General features: G+C 40.6%; 1 protein-coding gene across 12 annotated transcripts in view; it reads right to left on the bottom strand.

The window, feature by feature from the left end:
- CLASP1 (cytoplasmic linker associated protein 1) overlaps positions 1 to 20,854 on the bottom strand; it is a 260,558-nt gene that overhangs the window by 44,666 nt on the left and 195,038 nt on the right. For 8 of the 12 annotated variants that reach the window (XM_027588561.2, XM_027588562.2, XM_035726559.1 and 5 more), the window contains 8 exons: positions 20,604 to 20,848; positions 18,750 to 18,813; positions 16,317 to 16,319; positions 16,018 to 16,181; positions 11,669 to 11,747; positions 10,524 to 10,667; positions 2,083 to 2,226; positions 991 to 1,097 (listed from right to left, as the gene is read on the bottom strand). In XM_027588561.2, coding sequence (XP_027444362.1) covers positions 991 to 1,097; positions 2,083 to 2,226; positions 10,524 to 10,667; positions 11,669 to 11,747; positions 16,018 to 16,181; positions 16,317 to 16,319; positions 18,750 to 18,813; positions 20,604 to 20,848 — 950 coding nt within the window. Of the gene's footprint in view, positions 1 to 990; positions 1,098 to 2,082; positions 2,227 to 10,523; positions 10,668 to 11,668; positions 11,748 to 16,017; positions 16,182 to 16,316; positions 16,320 to 17,104; positions 17,174 to 18,749; positions 18,814 to 20,603; positions 20,849 to 20,854 lie in introns of all 12 variants that reach the window. The other 4 variants (XM_035726556.1, XM_035726557.1, XM_027588558.2 and 1 more) reach the window with 1 other exon arrangement.

Below are 20,854 nucleotides of genomic sequence, written 5' to 3'. Positions count from 1 at the left end.
AAGAACTAAAGAGAACTTTACTGGTAAGGATGGAAGATTTGGGGAATTTAAAAATCTAAAATAAATTTAAAGGCACTTATATTTTTTATATTTTCCTACTAAAGAGGTAACCTTTAAAGGGAAGATGGCAGTACTTGTGGTATGTTCTTACTATCTTGGTGTCAACATCCCTTAAGACACAGCCCCCTGATCCTTGTGGCCAGGGATTGCAAAGACCTGGACGTCTGGTAGACAAACACAGCATGTATGACCCTCACAGGTCCGGGCACTATGAAGTCTGGCCTCTAGGGCCACTACTCCATGTGAGGCCATGAGAGACTCCAACACATGCCAGGGGGTCACCTGCAGAGACTTCCAAAGGCTCTGGGCAGATGGAGAAGTCTAAAGACCCTGAGACAAAGCATTTTTCTGATTTTAAGTCACCGTCTCAGACTCTCTTAAGACCAACGTTTGCATGGTCCCAACAAAAATCTGAAAATGCTGATCCAATTTTAGTTCTCAGGTTCTTAATACCTCTCCAGAGCAGCAGTCTGCCTCAAACGTGAGCCTGTGATGACAGCAACTATGCTTGGGACAGCTGCTTGGTGGGAAAACAACCCCAGGCTATGTGTGGACTGACTACAGGGGATTTATTTAGATGACAAATACCTTCAGGTGCTCCTAGCACTTGGAGAATAGGTGATGAATTTCTAAATGGTTTCTATGTGAAACAGTACTAAATGTAAACTTAGCTTTAAAATTTTAAGTTACTAGGGAGTGCTCAGAGCTGGAAGAATCTCCAAGAACATTCAGCACAAATTGCCCATTTCGCCATGGAAGTCAACTGCTTTGCCCAAGATTATATAGTTAAGATTTGGGTGAGGACTAGAACCCCATAGTCTCATGATACCCATTCATTTTTTGCTATTAAGCTTGGTCTAAAAACCTAGAAATAGGTTGGACAGACACTGGGGTGCTTTAGTTTCTTCACTTTTGTTGAAATGGCATTACCTGGGAGATAGGCCCCCATGGGAACAGTTGGTGGGGGAGGTCAGGGGGCTGGTCCTGCTGCTGGTGTGTCGGGAGGGAGTTCGGCCAATTGTATTGCTCGGAGAGCCCTGGTGTGAAAACAGAATAAGCATCATTATTCAAGGGCTAAACATAGATTATAGCGCCCCCTTTCCCCTAGGTTTTCTTTTCTTTTCTTTTTTTTTTTTTTTAAGATTAATTGATTGATTTTAGAGTGAGAGAGCAAGAGCACAAGCAGGAGGGCCAGAGGGAGAGGGAAGAGAATCCCAAGCAGACTCCACGCTGAGCGCAGAGCCTGACGTAGGGCTCAATCTCATGACCATGAGATCAGGACCTAAGCTGAAACCCAGTCACATGCTCAACTGACTGTGCGACCCAGGTGGCCCCCCACTTAGCTTTTTAATCCACATGTAAATAGAAGGGCAAAATCTGCATAATTGGGATGACTTTTTTTTTTTTAAAGAATCATTAAGGCCAACTTTTAAGTGCACATACACCTAAAATGGGTAATTGTCACATAGGGATTCCTGAAGCTGAATGACTGATGTCAGCTGTGCTAGATTAACAGACACAAATTGAGCACTTCCATCTTTACATATGAAGAAAGGAACTCAATGAATAAATGACTAAATGACCAAGTAAAAATTTAACTGATTGAACAATCTCATGTAAGAAAAGGCCATATTTATTTATTTATTATTTTTAAAGATTTTATTTATTTGAGAATGAGAGAGAGCACGAGAGGGAAGAGGGTCAGAGGGAGAAGCAGACTCCCTGCTAAGCAGGGAGCCCGATGTGGGACTCGATCACAGGACTCCAGGATCATGACCTGAGCCGAAGGCAGTCACTTAACCAACTGAGCCACCCAGGCGCCCAAAAAAGGCCATATTTAAATACCAAGTTCACTCATTCATTGGGAATATGGCAGGATTAGACACGGCCCCCACCCTCCAGATGCTCACAATCTACTAAAAGAGAACAAGAAAGCTGGTCATTTTATTAGAGCACGTCTAGCCCAGGGATTCACAGAGGTCATGATCGCTACAGAGGTATCAATTGTGACCAAGCACTCACCACACTGGTGTTACTGGCGTTCTTGAGGTGGTTATGCAGGAGTTTGGTGGCACCATCCTGGAATGTTTTTGGCAAGGCACCAAGTAACATGGTGAATTCAGGAGTGTTCAATTCAAACAGAGAGATCAGCACAATTTGTGCTGCCTGGAAAAAGAACACTTGATTAATTTATGTAATAGACAATAGCATATTTTGGTCAAAACTTTCATTAAAATTGTTTTACAAAAATGTTTTTGTATAAGTAAGGTAAATAATAAAAAAAAACAAAGAGGACACCTTTGTCATAAAAAAACACAAACAAAAGGCATCTGGAGAAAATAAGATCATCAATTATAAATAGCCTGACTTCAATCTGGAAAATACACCCCTGTTTCATCTTCACGTCCTGGCCTTGGATTTCCATAGCATGCTTGTAATAAATGACTTTTCCTGTGTTGTCCAGCACTAGGCACAAAGCTGGTAAACCCATAAATGAAACAATCCAAGAACGTGAAAAGGCTGACGATGGTTCACTCTACTAAGTCAGAACTGGACAGGGCTTCCGGTGCATCCTGGGGAGAACAAGACTCTCCATGAGCTGCCAACGGGTTATCTGAGCAACCCGTTGAGCAGCCTTTTTCCTCAAGCCCACGCTGAGGGACTGAGAAATTCTAGAAAAAGAGTTTAAATACATCCGGAGAACTCCTACTGTTATGCCTATGAAGTGAGGAGACAGTCCATGGGCAGCAAACCAGACTTCTATGGTACAAATTAAAAACATACTCTTCTGTGTTTTGGCAAATGCTCTACTTTTCTTTATTAACTGAGACAATATATTGCAGGACTGCTGGTGATCACTCTTACAGCAAGGTGGGAAAGCAGTTAGCTGAAGCAATAGTAGCCCAATGAGACTCAGGTTTCTCTAGCAAGTTATGTGCTTTCTATGGTACTAAGTAGTAGCAGGCACTAAAAAAGCCTGAGGAATTCGTTCCAAGGGTTTTCATTTAGAAAAACTATGCCAAGAGAAAACTTTAGTAAATAATGGCATTTCTTAACAAATTTCTGAGAGTCAGAAGAAAGAAAAACATTCTGAATATCTTCTGACCGAAAGGATACATTTATCTGTCCAACACACTCTAATTTTAGGATTGCAGTAATTATTCTGTATATTTTTTTCCATGATATAGGGTATTACAAAATATATTATTTGCTTAGAAAGGCTCTGGAAATAAACACCACAAAATATTTCAATGCTTTCACAATGTTAAAATTTAATTCTGGATCCAGTAAAGGCAAAATGATTATTTTTGTCTGGAGAGGGAAAAAAAAAAAAAAGATAATCCAGAGACCCAAATATATTTAACCAAAAATAAAAATTATGAAACTTAAAATATCAGTAGAATGTTTTCTTACAACATCAAAAACTACTTTTTAGACATATCAAAAGCATTTATTAAGCACAGCATTGGGCAAAAGTATCTTCCTTTTTTCCCTTGACCTCCAAATATAGTCATTAGTAGCTTTTCCATCCAAATTAAATCCCAAGGGGCCTGTGTGCTTTCATGACAGAGGCAAAACACATTGTTACTGATTGTGTTAAAATTTACATTTTTACATTTCATTATTGAAACATTCTTAATAAATAGTTATCTGAAAGAATCTATTTCACCACCAATGTAATATATATTAACAATGATCTGTATATTTGTATAGGAGCAAATTCCAAAACTCATGCAAGGTAACCCGTGCACTTAAAAAACCATTTTATTAGATGTTACGGAAAAAAATGCATGCAGAAAAAACTGCACTTCAAACAGACAGAAAAAAACAGACTTGATTTAGCAGGGAGAAAAAATGTCACCAATTTAGTAAGAAAGCTTAGGGACTTATTTTTTAATGACTGACAATGACATTTGAAAATTGTAAAACATAACTATATTTCTGAATAGCATATTTTTATGTGAAATGTGCCACTGTCTTTAAAAACCGCATTTCGCCTGGGTGGCTCAGATGGTTAAGCGTCTGCCTTCGGCTCGGGTCATGATCCCAGGATCCTGGGATCAAGTCCCGCATCGGGCTCCCTGCTCCTTGGGAGCCTGCTTCTCCCTCTGCTTCTCTCCCCCCCCATGAATAAATAAATAAAATCTTTAAAAAAAAATAAAAAAATAAAAACCACATTTCTTCCCAGAATGACAGGATATCCAACACCACAAAGTAATCTGAGGTTTTTCATAAAGCAAATTCTAAAATTAGCGGGATCTTTTAGGAACAAGAGGGCTGCCCAGAAATTGTGCTAATTCATGGCTACATGCTGTCAACGACTCTTAGTCACGTGGGAAAAGAAGGTGCAGCCAACTTTAACTTCTGGCCCACTAAAGAAACTTCTTTTTCAATAACCATAACGTTACATTTGATAAAAATCAAACAGAAAAACGGGGAATTTTGAAAATACAGCTAGTTGGAAAGATGGTACATTTGCGGTGACTTATATATATGAGTATAATTTATTTTTACATTTTCCAAAATACAAAATGTAGATGATTCTATACAGTCTTCAAAAGTCACCCTTAGGTTTTTAAAGCTGTTTTCAAAGTAAAACCCTTTCTAATGACGTCCAAGCTCCAGAAATGGATAGAAAGTATGACTTAAATGTGTTCTTTTAAAAATACTTTACGTCACAGTTTTAAAAGGAATGAGACTGCTATGGTCCTAAAATATCTTATCTACAACCCTCTGTCATAGTGAGAAGTCAGAACACTAGAATCCAAGCAAGGAAGAAAACTGGGTTATATTTATCATTACCATCAATACACTCTCTTTAAAGTGATAATTCCAAATATGGGGACTGAGTTGGAGAGAGTCGTTTAAAAAAGCCTGCAGCACCGCTCGTGTGCAATAATGAATGCAAGAGCAGAGTAGGCCTGTTCTTGTCCCATTGTTGAACTCTTGCTTTCCACAAGAGGTGGGGCCGGTAAGCGGCTGGACAAAACACTCAAGGCTGCTGCTGACTTTTTCTACTGGACAACTCTAGGGTTACTGGTTTCCAAGATCAAACGGCAACTTACAAGGAAATGATTCCCACTCACACCCCTACAGGAGAATTTGGGAGGTGAGGGCAGAAGGTCCTTCGAATCTTACTGCCACTGTGTGGAAAGCACTCCCAGGGCTATCAACTGCCTTGAAAGCAGCAAAGAATTCTTTGAGACAGGAGATCAATAAAGCTTTGACAAATGCTTCAGCACTGGTATTAATTGGGGAAAACTTAAACTCGGGGAGGGAAAGAAGTTTTCTCATTTATTCAACGATTAGTGCTCCCTCCGGACTGTCGTTAAAAATTGCTTTAGAAAATCACCAAAGAAAGGGTATCTCAACACCTTCAGACATTTCCCATTTAGTACCTCTCCTTCACCATTCTGCTAAAGTACAGTAGAGGTCTACACTCAACATAGCTATTTCTTTGGGCAGGGAAGTTAATCATAAAACACGTTAAAACACAAGCATTTACACACACACAGACACACACTATCACGTAGTATTATATGAATTTTAGGTTTCTTCGGAATTTTTTCAGTGTCTTGACAAGGGTAATCAGTATTAATCATCTAAAATGCAAACAATGAAGTGTCTTTTTTCAAATTAGTACATAGTTTAAAATCTACCTGTTTACAATTTTCTTCCAAGTTTCCTTCTCCAGGCCCAGAGCAGGTGGAAGCTGACCTAGTGGGGAAATCCTCACCTACTCGACTACGCTGAAGCGGGGACTGACAAACAGGAAAGGCGGTAGGATTTAATGAGAGAAGAAGCAAGTGCTTAAACCAGGGTTATTTGTGAGCTGTGAAAGTATTTGGTTTCTTTTACAAAATCACCTAGGTATACATAATCTAACAGCTAGGAATAGGAAGAATAACAACAGTAATGACCAGTTTCAAACCTCTATCATTTGCTAGGTGCGTAATAACCATAATCCTCGCCAGCAGTTGTAGCACTCTTGCCTTATGCGATGCAAGGGTCAGAAGGAGACCAAAAAGGGTCAACTCGTTTCTTGAAAGAGCCTGTCACAGTTTAGTTGAGCCTCAAATCCTGTTTGATGGGAAAACCCTGAGCTTTGAGGCTAGGCCACGCTGCCTACCAGTAATCAGACTTGAACATTTTTCAGTTAGAGGGGCATGTGGGTGGCACAGTTGGTTAAGCGTCCGACTCTTGATTTTGGCTCAGGTGATGACCTCAAGGTCATAAGATACTCCCTCTCCCTCTGCCCCTCCTCTCTCTCCCTCACTCCCTCTCTCTAAAAAAGAAAAAAGAAAATTTTTTTTTTCCAGTTAGAAATTTCACCTTTTGAAGGTTTCTATCATCTTCCTGCTCCAGGCAATACCATCTTTGTACTTTCTAGGCTTCTTTGCCATGCTTTCAGTTATCACATCTCTCAAAACATGTGGGGGCTAAATCTGCTATCACATCTGACAATGTAGGTGCGAAATGTCAGAGGATCATATATGATAACCAAACCCACAAGGATTCTGAATCCTGAAATATAAACATACCATTCAAAATTCTACTGCATTATCACATTCCCTTTGGTTGATGGGGAAAAAAAAAAAATCTTCCCAATGCTGGAAAAAATTGGGTTCTCCATTTGCTCCACAAATAGCAACAGCAAAACCAAAACCACCAAGAGCAGGGGCTGCAACATAAATGAAGTAATATTTAGCTATTTTTCTCTACTAGTTCTCCCATTGAAGCCTGAGGCAGGGATTTTCATTCCCATTTTTTGGGAACAAACAAGAATTAAGAGGTTACGGTGCCAGCTTACACCAACGAGTGGCAGAGGCAAAGTCAAAAAAGGTCAAACTCCAGAATCTACTTCCTACTGTCAATACATTGTTATCTTTTTTTTTTTTTAAGATTTACTTATTTGAGAGAGGGAGAGAACCTCAAGCAGACTCCGCACTCAGCACTGAGCCCAATGTGGGGCTCAATCTCATGACCCTGAGATCACGACCTGAACAAATGTCAAAAGTCGGACGCTTAACCGACTGAGCCACCCAGGCGCCCCACGTTATAGTATCTTAATATCAACACAGCGCCTTCAGAAAGGTATAGTATGGCCAACACAACTAGTCAGGGCTCCCATACCTAAAACAGGAACAAGGTTACTTTGAGAATAAAGCAGGCCAGTGAAGGTCTGGGTCGGGGGGAGCCTTTCCTGCTAGCCCCCATCAGTTTGGGCCTAAGCACACTCCACTGCTGACTGGCTTGCGTTCCGGTTCTGGCTGTGCCTCTTCCCTCCTCTTCAAAACATCTTAAATATTTAGACACCCCTCTCTCTCCAACATCAAACACCCCAAAATGCTGAGATGAAAAGGGAAACAAAGTAAATTATTAAAAATGTTAACAACAAATCAAGAGTTCTATCAGCTTAAAGTGCTTTCCCAAATAGGATTGTGTAGAATGAATTATACTGTCTACAAACTCAACTACTGTTGGCAGAAAATTAATACTCTTAGATGGGTAGATTAAGGTTTTTCAGCAAATCTTGGACGTCTGGGGAAATTTTTTCCCCAAATATTCTCCTGCTGGCTTTGAAAAAGCAAACTGCCGTGTTGTGGAAAGGGCCATGTGGCAGACGGGGTGGCAGGTAACCTCTGTGAGCTGAGAACACCCGTGCTGGCAGTCAGCAAGAAAACAGGCACCTCGGCCCCACTCCTGTAAGGAATGGAATTCAGCCAAGCAACAGTGAGCCAGAGGAGACCAAAAACCCAGACAACACCTTGATTTCCGTCTGTTAAGATCTTAAGCAGAGGACCCAGAGACCATGTGCCAGATTCCTGAATCACAGAAATTACAACATAATAAATTTGTGTAGTTTCAAGCTGTTAAGTCTGTGGTGATTTGGTGTTCAACAGAAGACTAATACAGAGGTCAAAACAGGGGCCTCCAACACTATGGTTTTGAAAATGATGGCTTTGACATGCTACGTAAAATTAGATTATTTCTCTTTGGACATTTATCATTAATTCATTCAAAATGTTTATTAAATGTCTACTTTGTATTGTGCTCAGTGCTGAGTATACAGGGTGAGTGAAAATAGAGAGGTGGGGAAGGCACTGGGGAGCAGCAAGTCCAACCCTAGTCCTGAAGATCCTGATGATGAAGGCTGGGACCAAGAAAATTAGTGGCAACCAGGTCAACACTAATAGTCTGTATATGTTGAGGTTCAACCCCAGGGTAATGTTCTAAAACAATGGGTCTCAACTCTGTGCGTTAAAAATCAACCAACAGCCAGTGAGACCCAAAATGCTGTCCACACTTTTTATTAATTAAGCCAAATTACCTGGGGTAGAGCCCAGGAATTGAGGTTGATTTTGATTGCAGCCAGGACTGAGAACTACTAATGTAATAAAGCTTTCCAAATTTTCTGAAAATCAGGATTACTGCCCCAGAACCTGGGTTTGAACTCAGTCTGACGGTGAGGTAGGTATTAAGCAGTCCTCAAGATGTGAAAGGGGAAGTGAAAGCAGGCAACAGAAGCGGAATACCAATGGAGACCAGGCTTTGTGAAGCCCACTATAGGATCCAAAAAGACTGAAATTAAGTGTTGGAGATCAACAGTAAATGAACCATGTGATTTCTGGCAATAAATTCAGTATCTTAACCATATTTGACTTAAGCTAGTAGTAAAATAAGTTGAGTGTACTGGAGCCTAAGGCGAAGGAACTCAAGGAAAAAAGTTCCTATAACAACCTGTTTAGAAAAGTTAGGAAAATAAATTCTAGTTCAAATTTCTAATGTGCATGTCCAGAGAAAGTGGACGTTATGATGAAAGTGAGCTGCTCTCACGCAGGCCCTAATCATGGTAAGTCTAGAGTATGTTTCAGCCCTACAGGAGGGAATATTTAAGTAACATCCAATTATAAACGGAACACACACACACACACACGCACACATGTGTTACGACTAAAGATAGAAAGCTGTCCTGAAGGCTTTTGTATTTATTGGCCAATCTTGTGATTTTGAAAATTACAACAGAAGTATCTGTTTGTGACTTACATACCAACCAAATCACTGAACCACCTCCTACTGTTCCTCCCTAATCCAACACTGGCTTAATGGCTACATTAAAGGTTGCCAGTGAAATGCTCTTTTGATGATAATTTTGAAAGAGTGCTTGAATAAGATTTGCCCTTTTTCCTTTGACCTTGGACAACTTAGTTTATTACTACACAGTGGACACAGGACTTACATGACCCGTGACCGTTTCAAAGAAACCTTCCAGAGAATTCTTCTGTTGTCTTTGAACTCCACTGGAGGAGGAGCTAAGTGTTAGTTTGCATTTGGAAATACACCACTCCTGCTAGCTATTGCTTGGAATCCTCCTTTTCTTTTTTCCTGCCTGGACCCAAGTGGTCCACATTATCAAAGCCAAAGCACTCCATTGGTCAGGCTAAATGTAGAAGGAGTATGGCACAGAAGAAACAAAGCAAAGCTCGTGATTATACACAAATAACCAAAATCAAGTACTTTCGGTCTGAAAGCTGCACTGAGGAAGCTGGCTTTAAAAGAGTATTTTATAAAGGCTACTCAGTTTCTATACAGAGTAAAAGAATAACGACTGCGTGTGAAACTCAAGCACATAAGGACATGGACAGGCAGAGAGGAAGAGAAAGACAGGAGCTTACACTTGTTGCGTGCTTGCAACCTGTCAGGAATTGGCAAGTTTCACATATAATAATTAATCTCTGTTAATGGTCCTGAGGCAGAGCACTACCTAGTAAGAGAAATGGTACTCTCTGTACTACTGTATGTCCCTGTGCACTATTATATTACTTTGTTATATGCCCCTCAATGTGTCACTTCTGAAGAAAGTAGCCAATACTTCTCTTCTGCTGATGAAAAAAAACAAAAACACCTTGGTGTCCAGGGGCTCCAAAATCTGAATTCTACCTCCCCATTCATCCAGCCCCCATCTCAAAAAGAGTGTGTTCCAAGTGTGGTATATAATCCAAAATTGTTTGTTCTTTTTAAACTCAGCAATTCATATTCCTAGCAAACATTCAGCCACATTTTGCTGTGAGGCACCTTATGGCCGGGCAGCCTTAGATCTTCAATTCTGTCCTCAAAGTCCATGTCACGAAACTGACATATGAAAAACCAACGGCCTTACGAGACACTAAACTACTAGTGCTTTCACATTTGAAAAGAACAAAATAGATGCCTAAGGAAAGCACGAAACCATCATACATGATTTCTGATTTTCATTTTGATGTCAGAAGCCTGGGACGAGGTGGAACTGGACAGAGAAGATAAGGGCGAGAGCAAAGTCTGGTTTTCACAGAAAAGGAGTGAGAATGGATCCCGTGTAGCTGTGTGGGGTGGTTTGCAAGTTTCTAGGTAAATGTCTTTTCCTAACACATGCCTGAGAACAGTGTGTGTTTAAAGCTGCACCTGAGCTCTCCTGGACATACCTTTCTCACGTCTGAACTCTTTGGTTCTGTAGTCCAGGTTATAATTCTAGAAACAGCAAGCCTCGTCTCACTAGAGTTTACAAAATCTGTTGGATCCATCTGCCGAGCGAGGGACTCAATGTACTTCAGGATTGCAACTTTGACCTGAAAGATCCAATAATTATAAACATTAAGCACACTTTATGAACCTGTGAATAGAATTCTGATCAAAGTAAATACTCTTGAGGGGACACCTCCTTCCTCCTGGATTTATGTTTGCACAGGGAGCAGCGTCCACCAGGGACAAAAGCATGAAATGACTGGATAGGTAAGTCTGGGAACAGGGCAAGTAGCATACAGCTCAAACCTCTTCAGTTTTAGACTGAAGGCACACTCTGCTCCTCCCGTATGCGGCAAGACACCTGCAGGGCATGAGCCCCTGCGGGCAGGCTGCAGGATTTCCAGCGCTGCCACTGACCGTGAAGTACTTAGCTTTGTTTTTTACACAACCTTGGCCATGTCTTGCAAGGGAGCATTTTCAGCGATCAAGCTGATACTCTGCCTAACTTCTCCACTGATGCTTCAATGGGCTTGCACCTTTGGAGAAGAGAGTTATTATTTATTGGGCCTACGCTAAAACCCCAACAAAAGTTAACAATTAAAGAACAGTTGATGTATGTGACCTCATTCAAATGAACAAACACCCTCCCTCAGATTCAGTCTTGTTATCGTAGATATGATTTTCCAAAATAGGTAACAATTAATTTTCATGTGTTAGAATGTTAATATTAAAAACATTCCAATAAGATACCTTATCTCAACGCATCAGAGCTTTCTAGTTTAAATACCGTGAAAAACAGTAATAATACCCAAATGTTGGTAGGCTGTGGAACGACTAGTCCTCCCATTATATTGCCGGTAGGAATATAATATAGCGCAACCATTTCTGCAGTTTAGAATCAAGTTAAACACGTACTATCCAATAAACCAACAACTTTTCTCCTAGCTACTCAACCAAGAGAAATGGGAACACATTCCCAAACAGTCGTACAAAGATGCTCACAGATTTATTCATAACAGCCAAATATGAATCATGAACAAAAAAGTACATTTTAAGCAAATCTGACTTATAGAGGTTGAACTCTAATTGACAAATAGTTACCAACCTTGAGGTTAGGAGTTTGAGTTTGATCCACAATAAATCTCATCAAAATGTTAAACTGTTGATCAAATGGAAAGGAGTCCCTAGGTTTAAGAGAAGAAAAAAAACTCAGTTTTAAAGAAAGGCTTATTAGAAAAAGTAATGTAAAACCATATCAGTAACGAAAATATACCATTATAGATGAATCTAATTTATATAAAAGCAAGCCTGACCTTAGTTGACTAAGTTTACTAATTGTACCTTTCATTTTATATAAATACTAGAGTAATACACACTATATGGAAAATTCAGAAAAAGGAAAATCTGCTAAAAGTCCCCAAACACACACTCCACTTACTTTGAGTTATGCTATTTTAAAAATTAAGACCAAGCAATAAACTAAGGAAGAGATTCCTACCTGCCTTCTAAGGAATCTGCTCATCTTCTCTCTAGCTACCTTTCTGAATATTGCTTCCAATTCCCAAATCTGAATTTTCATCCTGACTGGGCTGCTTACCGCTGACCTTGCTAAGGCTAATCACACTGTCCTCCCTTGGACCCACTGGGCAACTGCTTATGGTCTCTGTTCTGTGGAGTCTCCGCAGCTGAGTGCCCATGAGAGACCCAGCAAGGGAACTCCCCATCCAGCTACAACACATATGCAGAAGCCAGGGCCTTCAGAGCCCCTCTCCTGCTCCACTTCTGGACTGTTCCTGAGCTCATTTCTTGTAGCCGCTTCACATTTTCGACATAACTGAGTAACCCTGAGGGCCCTGGTGAGCAAAAATCTGTGCTCTCTCCCTTCAAGTGCTGCAATCACTAGCATTAGTTTAAAAGTGCAGAATGGTGTCCATGTGGGAAAATGCAGACACACCTTCCACACTAACAGGAAAGACTGTGCAAAGCGAACATCTGTTATAACGGACTGAGCGAATGCACTGCTTTCTTCGGACTCTCTGACTCATACTGCCTATAAATTAAAGAAACAAGGTCGACAAACCACACACAAAACACCTCTCTTTTCTTCTGCAGCAAGGGGAGAATGGAGAATCCACTTAAGTATAAACTGGTGTGTTTAATCTGGAAATGTGCCCATGGTTAGGCACAGCCAAAGGAAAGGAAACAGATCACAGTTAGGCCTATCCCCTCAGGAACCCCTCACCCCTGCCCCCAGTACTCACGGACTGATCCTAAATATGCTTAAACAGCTAGGCATCTCAGCTGCCGAGGAAGTGGGAATGATGAATGTGTTCTAGAGACTTAGACCAAATCTACCCAAAAGAGGATTCTTTTTTTTCCCCCCTCTATCTATCATCTATTTATTTGATGTAGGGTTCCATGATTCATTGTTTGCGTATAACACCCAGTGCTCCATTCAATACGTGCCCTCTTTAATACCCATCGCCAGGCTAACCCATCCCCCCGCCCCCCCGGAACCCTCAGTTTGTTTCTCAGAGACCATAGCAGAAGAGGATTCTTAAAGGGAAGAGGCATCCAGGAAAATAATAAAAGGGTTTTCCTTAATCACCAAAGTTTAGGAGTAGAATCTTAACATTCTTGCCATCCCTAAAACTCTGAATGGTTTTGCCATTCATAAATTCACCTATATCAAGGAAGCGACCTTTAGGCCAAGTCTGGCTCACAAATGTTTTATTTGGCTTTCAGAGTGTCATTAAAAAACAAAACAAAACAATAAAAACAAAAAAACCCCTCAAATGTGTTGCCTTAATCCACATTTCTGACCTTTCTTGAGAAGTCTGGTACCACTGGGCCCACATGCCAACATGGCAGCTCCCCGGCCCACACATCCCCCTCCCTCCTGTCTCTTCACTCAGTTATTATAAGCTGGATCAGCCTCACCCCTCTAGTCAATCCCCGGCTGAAACTTTACAAATCCACTGATACACTGGTATCACTAGGTATGTTCCCTAATTCCACTAAACTTACTCAACCCAAGGAGGGATGGCATTTGAAAGGCTTATTGTAAATATAGTATATAGCACTGACCTCAGTGAAAATCAAAAGGGATCTATTTGGATAATAAAATTCTGTAGCAGCACAGATCTACAGGGTCAGGGACCAACAGAAAACAGTCGGCATCAGTGTGTAGAGGAACAAATGCATGTTTTGCAGTCAGAGACATCTGACAGACGTATGCGTGGGGGATGATGGCAGGGGAGTTTATGCTGAGGGAGCCAGAGAGGAAAGAAAAAGTACAAAGGCTATCCACACCCTCCTACAGGAAGATGCCTGCCCACAGACCAGCCTGCAGTCAGAGAAACAGACAACGGAGCAACAACCAGCAGGCCTGGATTCCAGCCCCCAGCCTGCTACTAACACAGAATGTGACCCGGGCAAGTCAAGTAAAGTCTGTTTCCTCATTAATAAAATGAGGAAGGGGGGTGCCTGGGTGGCTCAGATGGTAAGCGTCTGCCTTCAGCTCAGGTCATGATCCCAGAGTCCTGGGGATCGAGCCCTGCATCGGGCTCTCTGCTCAGTGGGGAGCCTGCTTCTCCCTCTGCCTGCTGCTCCCCCTGCTTGTGTGCTCTCTCTGTCAAATAACTAAATAAAATATTTAAAAAAATAAAATGAGGAAGGGTCCTTCCGTTTTGGAAATTCTATAATATGCAGTCATCGCCCAATGGATAGTAACTGGGTTGTATAAAAGTTACTGTACTGATGGGAATTATCTGCTCTGAAGTTATTTGTTTATTCATTTAAAAATTCATTAATCTGACACACAAGCTTCTATCTTCCACCAAATCATAATGAAGACATTACAGCCAAGTGTCTTCTGAGGTCATTTAAGTTCTAATACTTGTATGTTGAGGACCTACAGCTGTAGAGATAATTGATTAGAGGTTGCTCAACAATGAGAGCACATGGTCAGTTTTTCACATGCCTCTGAGTCCCCACAGATCCTCTCTTTCTTCATAACAGCCAGAGGGGTACAACTGCTGTGTTAGCAATCTCCGACCTAATGAATCTAACAGAGATTATACCTGGACAAAAGGTACATCACACGTGGCTAGAAAAATTTCTAGTATGACTTGTAAGAAGTTGGAAGTATTAAAAATACTGAGGTATTCAGAAGGATGTAAATAAATACTCAAACGTCTTTCAAAGAGAAGAGAATCAATTTGCAAGGCTTTATATTTGTTTTTAATTTGTCTTGAGCGTTCACAAAAATACCAGCTCAAGGAGGATATGAGTATTTCATCTCATCAAATGCAGAAACATTTCAACAAATATGTTAACAAAAGAATGTGGAAATTGTGTAAGAGAGTACTTATTCAAGCAGATGACAAAACCATGGGTAACAAGAGAATGGCAAAAAGCCACCTATGAGAGTCTTGTAACATCAACATGGTCTAGCCCACGTGAAGAGACATTTTCCCAAAGATGACATCCAAATGGCCAACAAATACATGAAATGCTCAACATCACTATCAGGGAAATGCAAAGCAAAACCACAAGGAGGTATCACCTCACAGCTCCTAGCTATCATCAGAAAAGACAAGAGAGAACAAGTGTTGGCAAGGATGTGGAGAAAAGGGAGCCCTTCTGCACTGTGGGTGGGAATGTCAACTGGTGCAGCCACTACAGAAAATAGTACAGGTTCCTCAAAAAATTAAAAATAGAAACATCATATGATCCAGGAACTCCACTTCTGGGTATGTAACCAAAGGGAATGAAACCACTATCTCGAAGAGACACCCGACCTCATGGTCACTGTAGCATTATTTACAATAGCCAAGGTACAAAACAACCTAAGTGTCTGTCAACAAAAGAATGGAAAAAACAAAACAAAACACAAAGGAATATTATTTGGTCATAAAAAAGAAGAAAATGGTGCCATTTGTGACAACATGGATGGACCCTGAGGGCATTATGCTAAGTGAAATAAGCCAGACAGAGAAAGACAAATAAAGCATGATCAGGCTTATATGTGGAATCCCCACGCCGCGCCCTCTCCCAAAAGCCAAATCCCTAAAAGCAGAGTAGAATGGTGACTGCCAGAGAGTACAGGGTAGGAAAAATGGGGAGATGTTGGTTAAGGGGTACAGGCTTCCAGTTACAACATGAATCAGCTTTGGGGATCTAAAGTACAGAATGGTGATTCCAATTAATGATACTGTACTACACACTTGAAAGTTGCTAAGAGAATAGATCTGAAATGTTCTTACCACCACCACAACAAAAGAATGGCAATTATGTGAGTGAAGAATGTGTTAACTAACGTTGTGGTAATCATTCAGCAATATACACATGTATCAAGCCATCATGTTATATACTTCAAACTTACACGACATTATATGTCAGTTGTATATCAAAAGCTGGGGAAAAAAAATGGTCTGGCCTCTAAAACCTTACCTGGTGACATCTAGAGCCTTCTGAACTTTTGCTTGCACAGATCCAAGTAAATCTGCTCCCATTTTCTTAAGTAATTGTGTGAGAAGAACAAAAAGCCAGTCTTGCAAGTCATCCTTATGAATTATAATAAAATCCACAAGAGTCTCCAAAAACATACTGAAAACCTAGGCACAAATGAAAACCAAGTATTTCACATATGTAATTCATAATTTCCTCCAAAGTCTCTATTAAAAATGGACTGGTCATATTAGAGGAGACAAATGTATTAAAAAAATAAAGGAAAAAGGATCGGAACTTACTCTCTGTTGTGAATTCCACCGCAAACCAGGCCATGCAACAAAACAAATTCCATGTTAGTCCACAGTGAATTAATAACCATTTTCATGCAGTTTCTTAAAAGACCTGAAAAGATTACAAACTGATACTGATACTCTTCCCCTCCCTCAATATGCCTTCAAAATTCAGTACCGAGAGAAATTAACTTTGCTGAAAGGTATTAGTTTAATCCTAGAGGCCTCTCTTCCTTCCATCCTTCCTTCCTCTTAAAAAAAAAAAAAAGTTCTCTTAACCATCAGAATTCCATACTATTACTGTCCATTATCTAGCATTCAACAAGTAATGTTACAAGATGAGGGAGGAAAAAAACCTTGAGCATTGTAGATTTCGATGTAGGCCAATTCAGATATTGTAAAGTAATACAATATAAAAAGATATTATAAAAGTCAATATAGTCTATAAAAAATTATGGCTTAGAATAAAAGATACAGTCCACATAATTCTCATGCTGCTGTGCAATCATTAATGCTGTATAAGGTGAGATAAGAGTCCACAGTGGACTATCCTCGAACCGATTTTAGAGAGATAAGTAGCACTGTGTCCCCTACTTGGCTAATAAATGAGTCATGCTCTACTGGGACAACCCAGCTATAATATACCTACTCAGTTCTAGCACAGCAACTATTAACCACCAGGGGTCTCCCGTGAGACAGCTCAGAAAAAAAACTCACTGAGCCCCCAGCTATGGGATTCCTGGCTTAGTTCAAAGGCAGCTAGCAAATATTAACTAAACTGAGACCTCCAAACTCACTGTACAAGAGCCTTCTGATGGAAACAAATTTCCTTCTTTATCCTCACATTCTGGTTCTGAATCAGCAATCTAGAGGTGACAGGTAACAGAAATTTCATCAATGCTCCATACTACCTAACATCCCTTATGCTCTCTTATGAATCTTATGCTTAAAATCTTCCTGCCTTTTTTTTTTTTTTTGGAAGTAGGCTCCACACCCAGCATGGAGCCCAACACAGGGCCCAAACTCATGACCCTGTGATCAAGACCTGAGCCGAGATCAAGAGTCTGATGCTCAACTGACTGAGCCACCCAGGTGCCCCAGTCTTCCTGCTTTTAAACACTATCTTAGAGAAAAATCGTGATAATTGTATCTTTGGATATCTCTGTGGCCCTAGAATCCAACCTTTCTTGGATTCTACTTATGTTGTTAATGTTAACCTTGCTGTGAAATTCATCACAGGAATTTTAAGACATGCTTCAAGACCAGTACTGAGGAGAACTGCTGTCTCCCACCCACTACCCCTGCAGAAAAAAGAGAACCCCCACATTCATTCTTCTAGGCTCCCATGAGCATCTCAAAGAACAGGGGTCCCGTGTTGTTTTCTGTGTCCCTAGCCCAGAGCAAGTACTGAGTGCTGAATGACTGGACAGAGCATGTCTGATGACTCTGATGAGAAAGGGCAGAAAAGGAAAGGCAGTCACAATAACTGGCTGGACTTTCTGGCCATGGCAGGTCTCCTTCTCCCCGTTAAGACTTACAAGGGACCATTTTTACTAGGAAAACTGTGGTCTGAGATCATGAAATCCTGCACTGTCAAGCATATGAGATTTGGTTATGCTGACTTAAGGTTCTACCAATTTTTGCACTTCTGGTCCTGTCCTTTATCCATCCTTTAAACTTGCCCAATAAACTCAATCCCCCCATTTTCTTTCTCTAAAAGCATCCAACTAGGATTCCTCCCAAACTAATGGTATGTGTTTCAAATCTAAACTCCAAGCAGGCTTCTGTAAAGGGTCCCTCTCTGAGCACCATTCCTGGGTCATAGTCAGGGGTGTTTTCCTCCCAGCAGGGATCCCCCTCAGGACTCAGTGCTCTCCTTGGACCCCGGGAGTGTGGATGCCAGCTAGGTGGCCACCATCGGGCAAATTCTTGGGGACAGGAAAATTCTATTTGGAGAAATAGCTTAACCTGATTTTTCAATAAATCCATTACATAAATGCTTCTATTTTTTTTTATCTTGTCCTATATAGGCAAATTCTACATGGGGTACAAAAAAGAATAATTATAGACTTGATTATCTTTTTCATTTCTGTTAAGAAAAAAAAAGGCATTGCATTAGAATATGATGTTTTATTCTAGCACGTAGCCCACCGTTTGGCTAACAGGAGGTACCCCAAAGCATCTGAATATGACTATATCTTATTCTTTCCATTAACTCTTAAAACAAATTTTATTTAGTTTATTTAGCTCCAAGTTTTATGGACATGTGAAGTTCCCAAGAAGTCTTTTTTAAAAGATATAACATAAGCTGCTGAAGCTGGTGTTATATCTGTAAGGTCTAAACTGCGCTATGGGGAATTCTCTCTCACTCTTAAGTAGTGTATTATACAGCTCACGTGGACATGCAGAGGGGGCGTCGGCAGGCACGAGTCCCAGACTTACCTTGCTGTGAGGGTCAGCAAACATTCGGGTGAAGATCTCACACAATCTTTTCAATTCTACTCGACTAGAGGGAATAAAATGGAAATAAATAAATTTAGAATTTAATGAGTCAACACTGAGATTAGTGACAGCTTTTTTAAAGCTTTTTTCACAAACGAATCATTTTATTTAATTCATGATGAAATCAAGTAGAAATATAAAACCACGACAGTTTGACTCTCAAAATGAGGCAACTGAATCTCAGAGAGTGATTACCAAAGTTCGCACACATGGGAGTGGCAAAGCCCTGAGCTAAATCCCCGCTCATTTCATTTGAGGTCTGTTTTCCACCTACCACAGATGAAAGGCAATGGGATAAAGTATAAGAAAAGCATGTGCTTTGGGGTGAGACGGACCTGGATTTTAATCTCAGTTTTGCTACCAAGTACTCAAATGTCTTTAGATCTGTATCAAACAAATGGCCACAGGGAGGATTAAAGGAGGGAACGCTGCCATTCCTGCCACTGCTGAGACCAAGCAAACATTCATTTCCTGTTAGTGCCCTTTTGCCTTTTCTGACCCTTACCTATATATACTACTGAGTCCCATTTTTCCTTCAAGGCTTGAATAAGCGTCGTCATCTCTTCCCCAAATCACCCTTGAGTAATCCCCCCTTCATACAGATGAGTTGGTTTGATGATCCTTTAACATTATTAACAACACGATCTAGTTAGACCAATGCCAATCAACAGATTTCTAGAGATTCTTCAATGGATACTTGGTGAACACTAAAAATCAAGAAACCAGGATCGCCAGAATTAAGCAGATTCTTGAGGAATAATAATCTCAACAAACCATCCTCTTTTTTTTTTAAATCCTCATTTTGTTTTCGACAGCTCACTAGAGCATCAGAGGCTATGTGCATTTCAGAAAGCGTATGACAAAACTTCTCAAGGCCTCTCGGTGGGGGAACGGCACGTAACAGATACGAACACAGCAGGGTGGAGTCGGACAGACCAGATGGGCACACTTACAGCACAGGGATCCACTAGTCAAGGTTCACTTAGCAGTGCAGAGCCTACCCGTGACCACAAACTTACCCACTCTCACAGGTTATCTTAGAAAAAATCTCCAAAGAACATCATATCTGTACTTCAGGGATTCTAACTTGCCCAATTTTTCACATTTTAACATCTCTGTAATTTTGAGATTCATCTTATAATCAAAGATGTATTAGTACTACCATGGTTTAATAAGCAGCATTTCTTAGAGGGATATAAAATAGCAGTGTATCAACGGTGCCTCAGATTTGATGAAATATGGTATAAACATATACTTTTTTGGTAAGTGTGATACATGCTCATTTTAGAAAATTTGTGAGATATAGAAACAAAGAAAAAAGCAAAATAATCAACTCTAGTAATAAGGCTGGTACTACTTTAAAGTACTCCATTTTAGTATCTCGTTACTATACATGTTTATAAGCTATATGTATGCATATATTACAAAATTTGAGGCTGAGACTGCTATGATTTTACCCACAACTCCAAAGTATAATGAACCATACCAACCAGCAGAGTTATTTTTTACCTAACTTGCAAACTGTATCAAGACTTCTCAAATAACACCTACCAGATAAATATGAACTGTAACGGAACCAAATGTTTTATAAACCTAATAGAGTATTTGTAAGATATTTCAAAGTCCTTGGAAGGCAAAGACCATGTCTTAGTCATCTTAGCACCCGCAGTGCCTGCCCCCGCGCCTGGAACTCGGTAAGGACTCCCTGAATGACAGGGAGCCCCCTTAAACCACTGCTAAGTGTAAATATGGGACTTCAAACTTGGCTCACGACCTTGGCCTCCTTGTCCTCACCTCAGTGTTCTTTGGCTCTTCAGTAAGTTCTGCAGGCCTAGAAGCCCTTCTTTCCTTTCTGACCAGTTGGAACTGGCACAGTGGTTGAGAACTTCTGCTACGTCCTCAGTCTGCCGCAGATAATGGGGAATGCCACCATTCCTGGAGCCGTACGAGCGCTCAGAGCAAACACTTGAGGCATCGCTGTTGGCGTCATCATCTGAATACATCCCATACGGCTCGTACCTCCTCCTCACAGGCTTCTTCTGTCA

This window comes from Zalophus californianus, chromosome 3 (assembly GCF_009762305.2).
Source record: "Zalophus californianus isolate mZalCal1 chromosome 3, mZalCal1.pri.v2, whole genome shotgun sequence".
Classification (NCBI taxonomy): Eukaryota; Metazoa; Chordata; class Mammalia; order Carnivora; family Otariidae; genus Zalophus; species Zalophus californianus.
The sequence above is the reverse complement of the archived record's forward strand: the minus strand, read 5'-3'. Positions and strand labels throughout refer to the sequence as shown.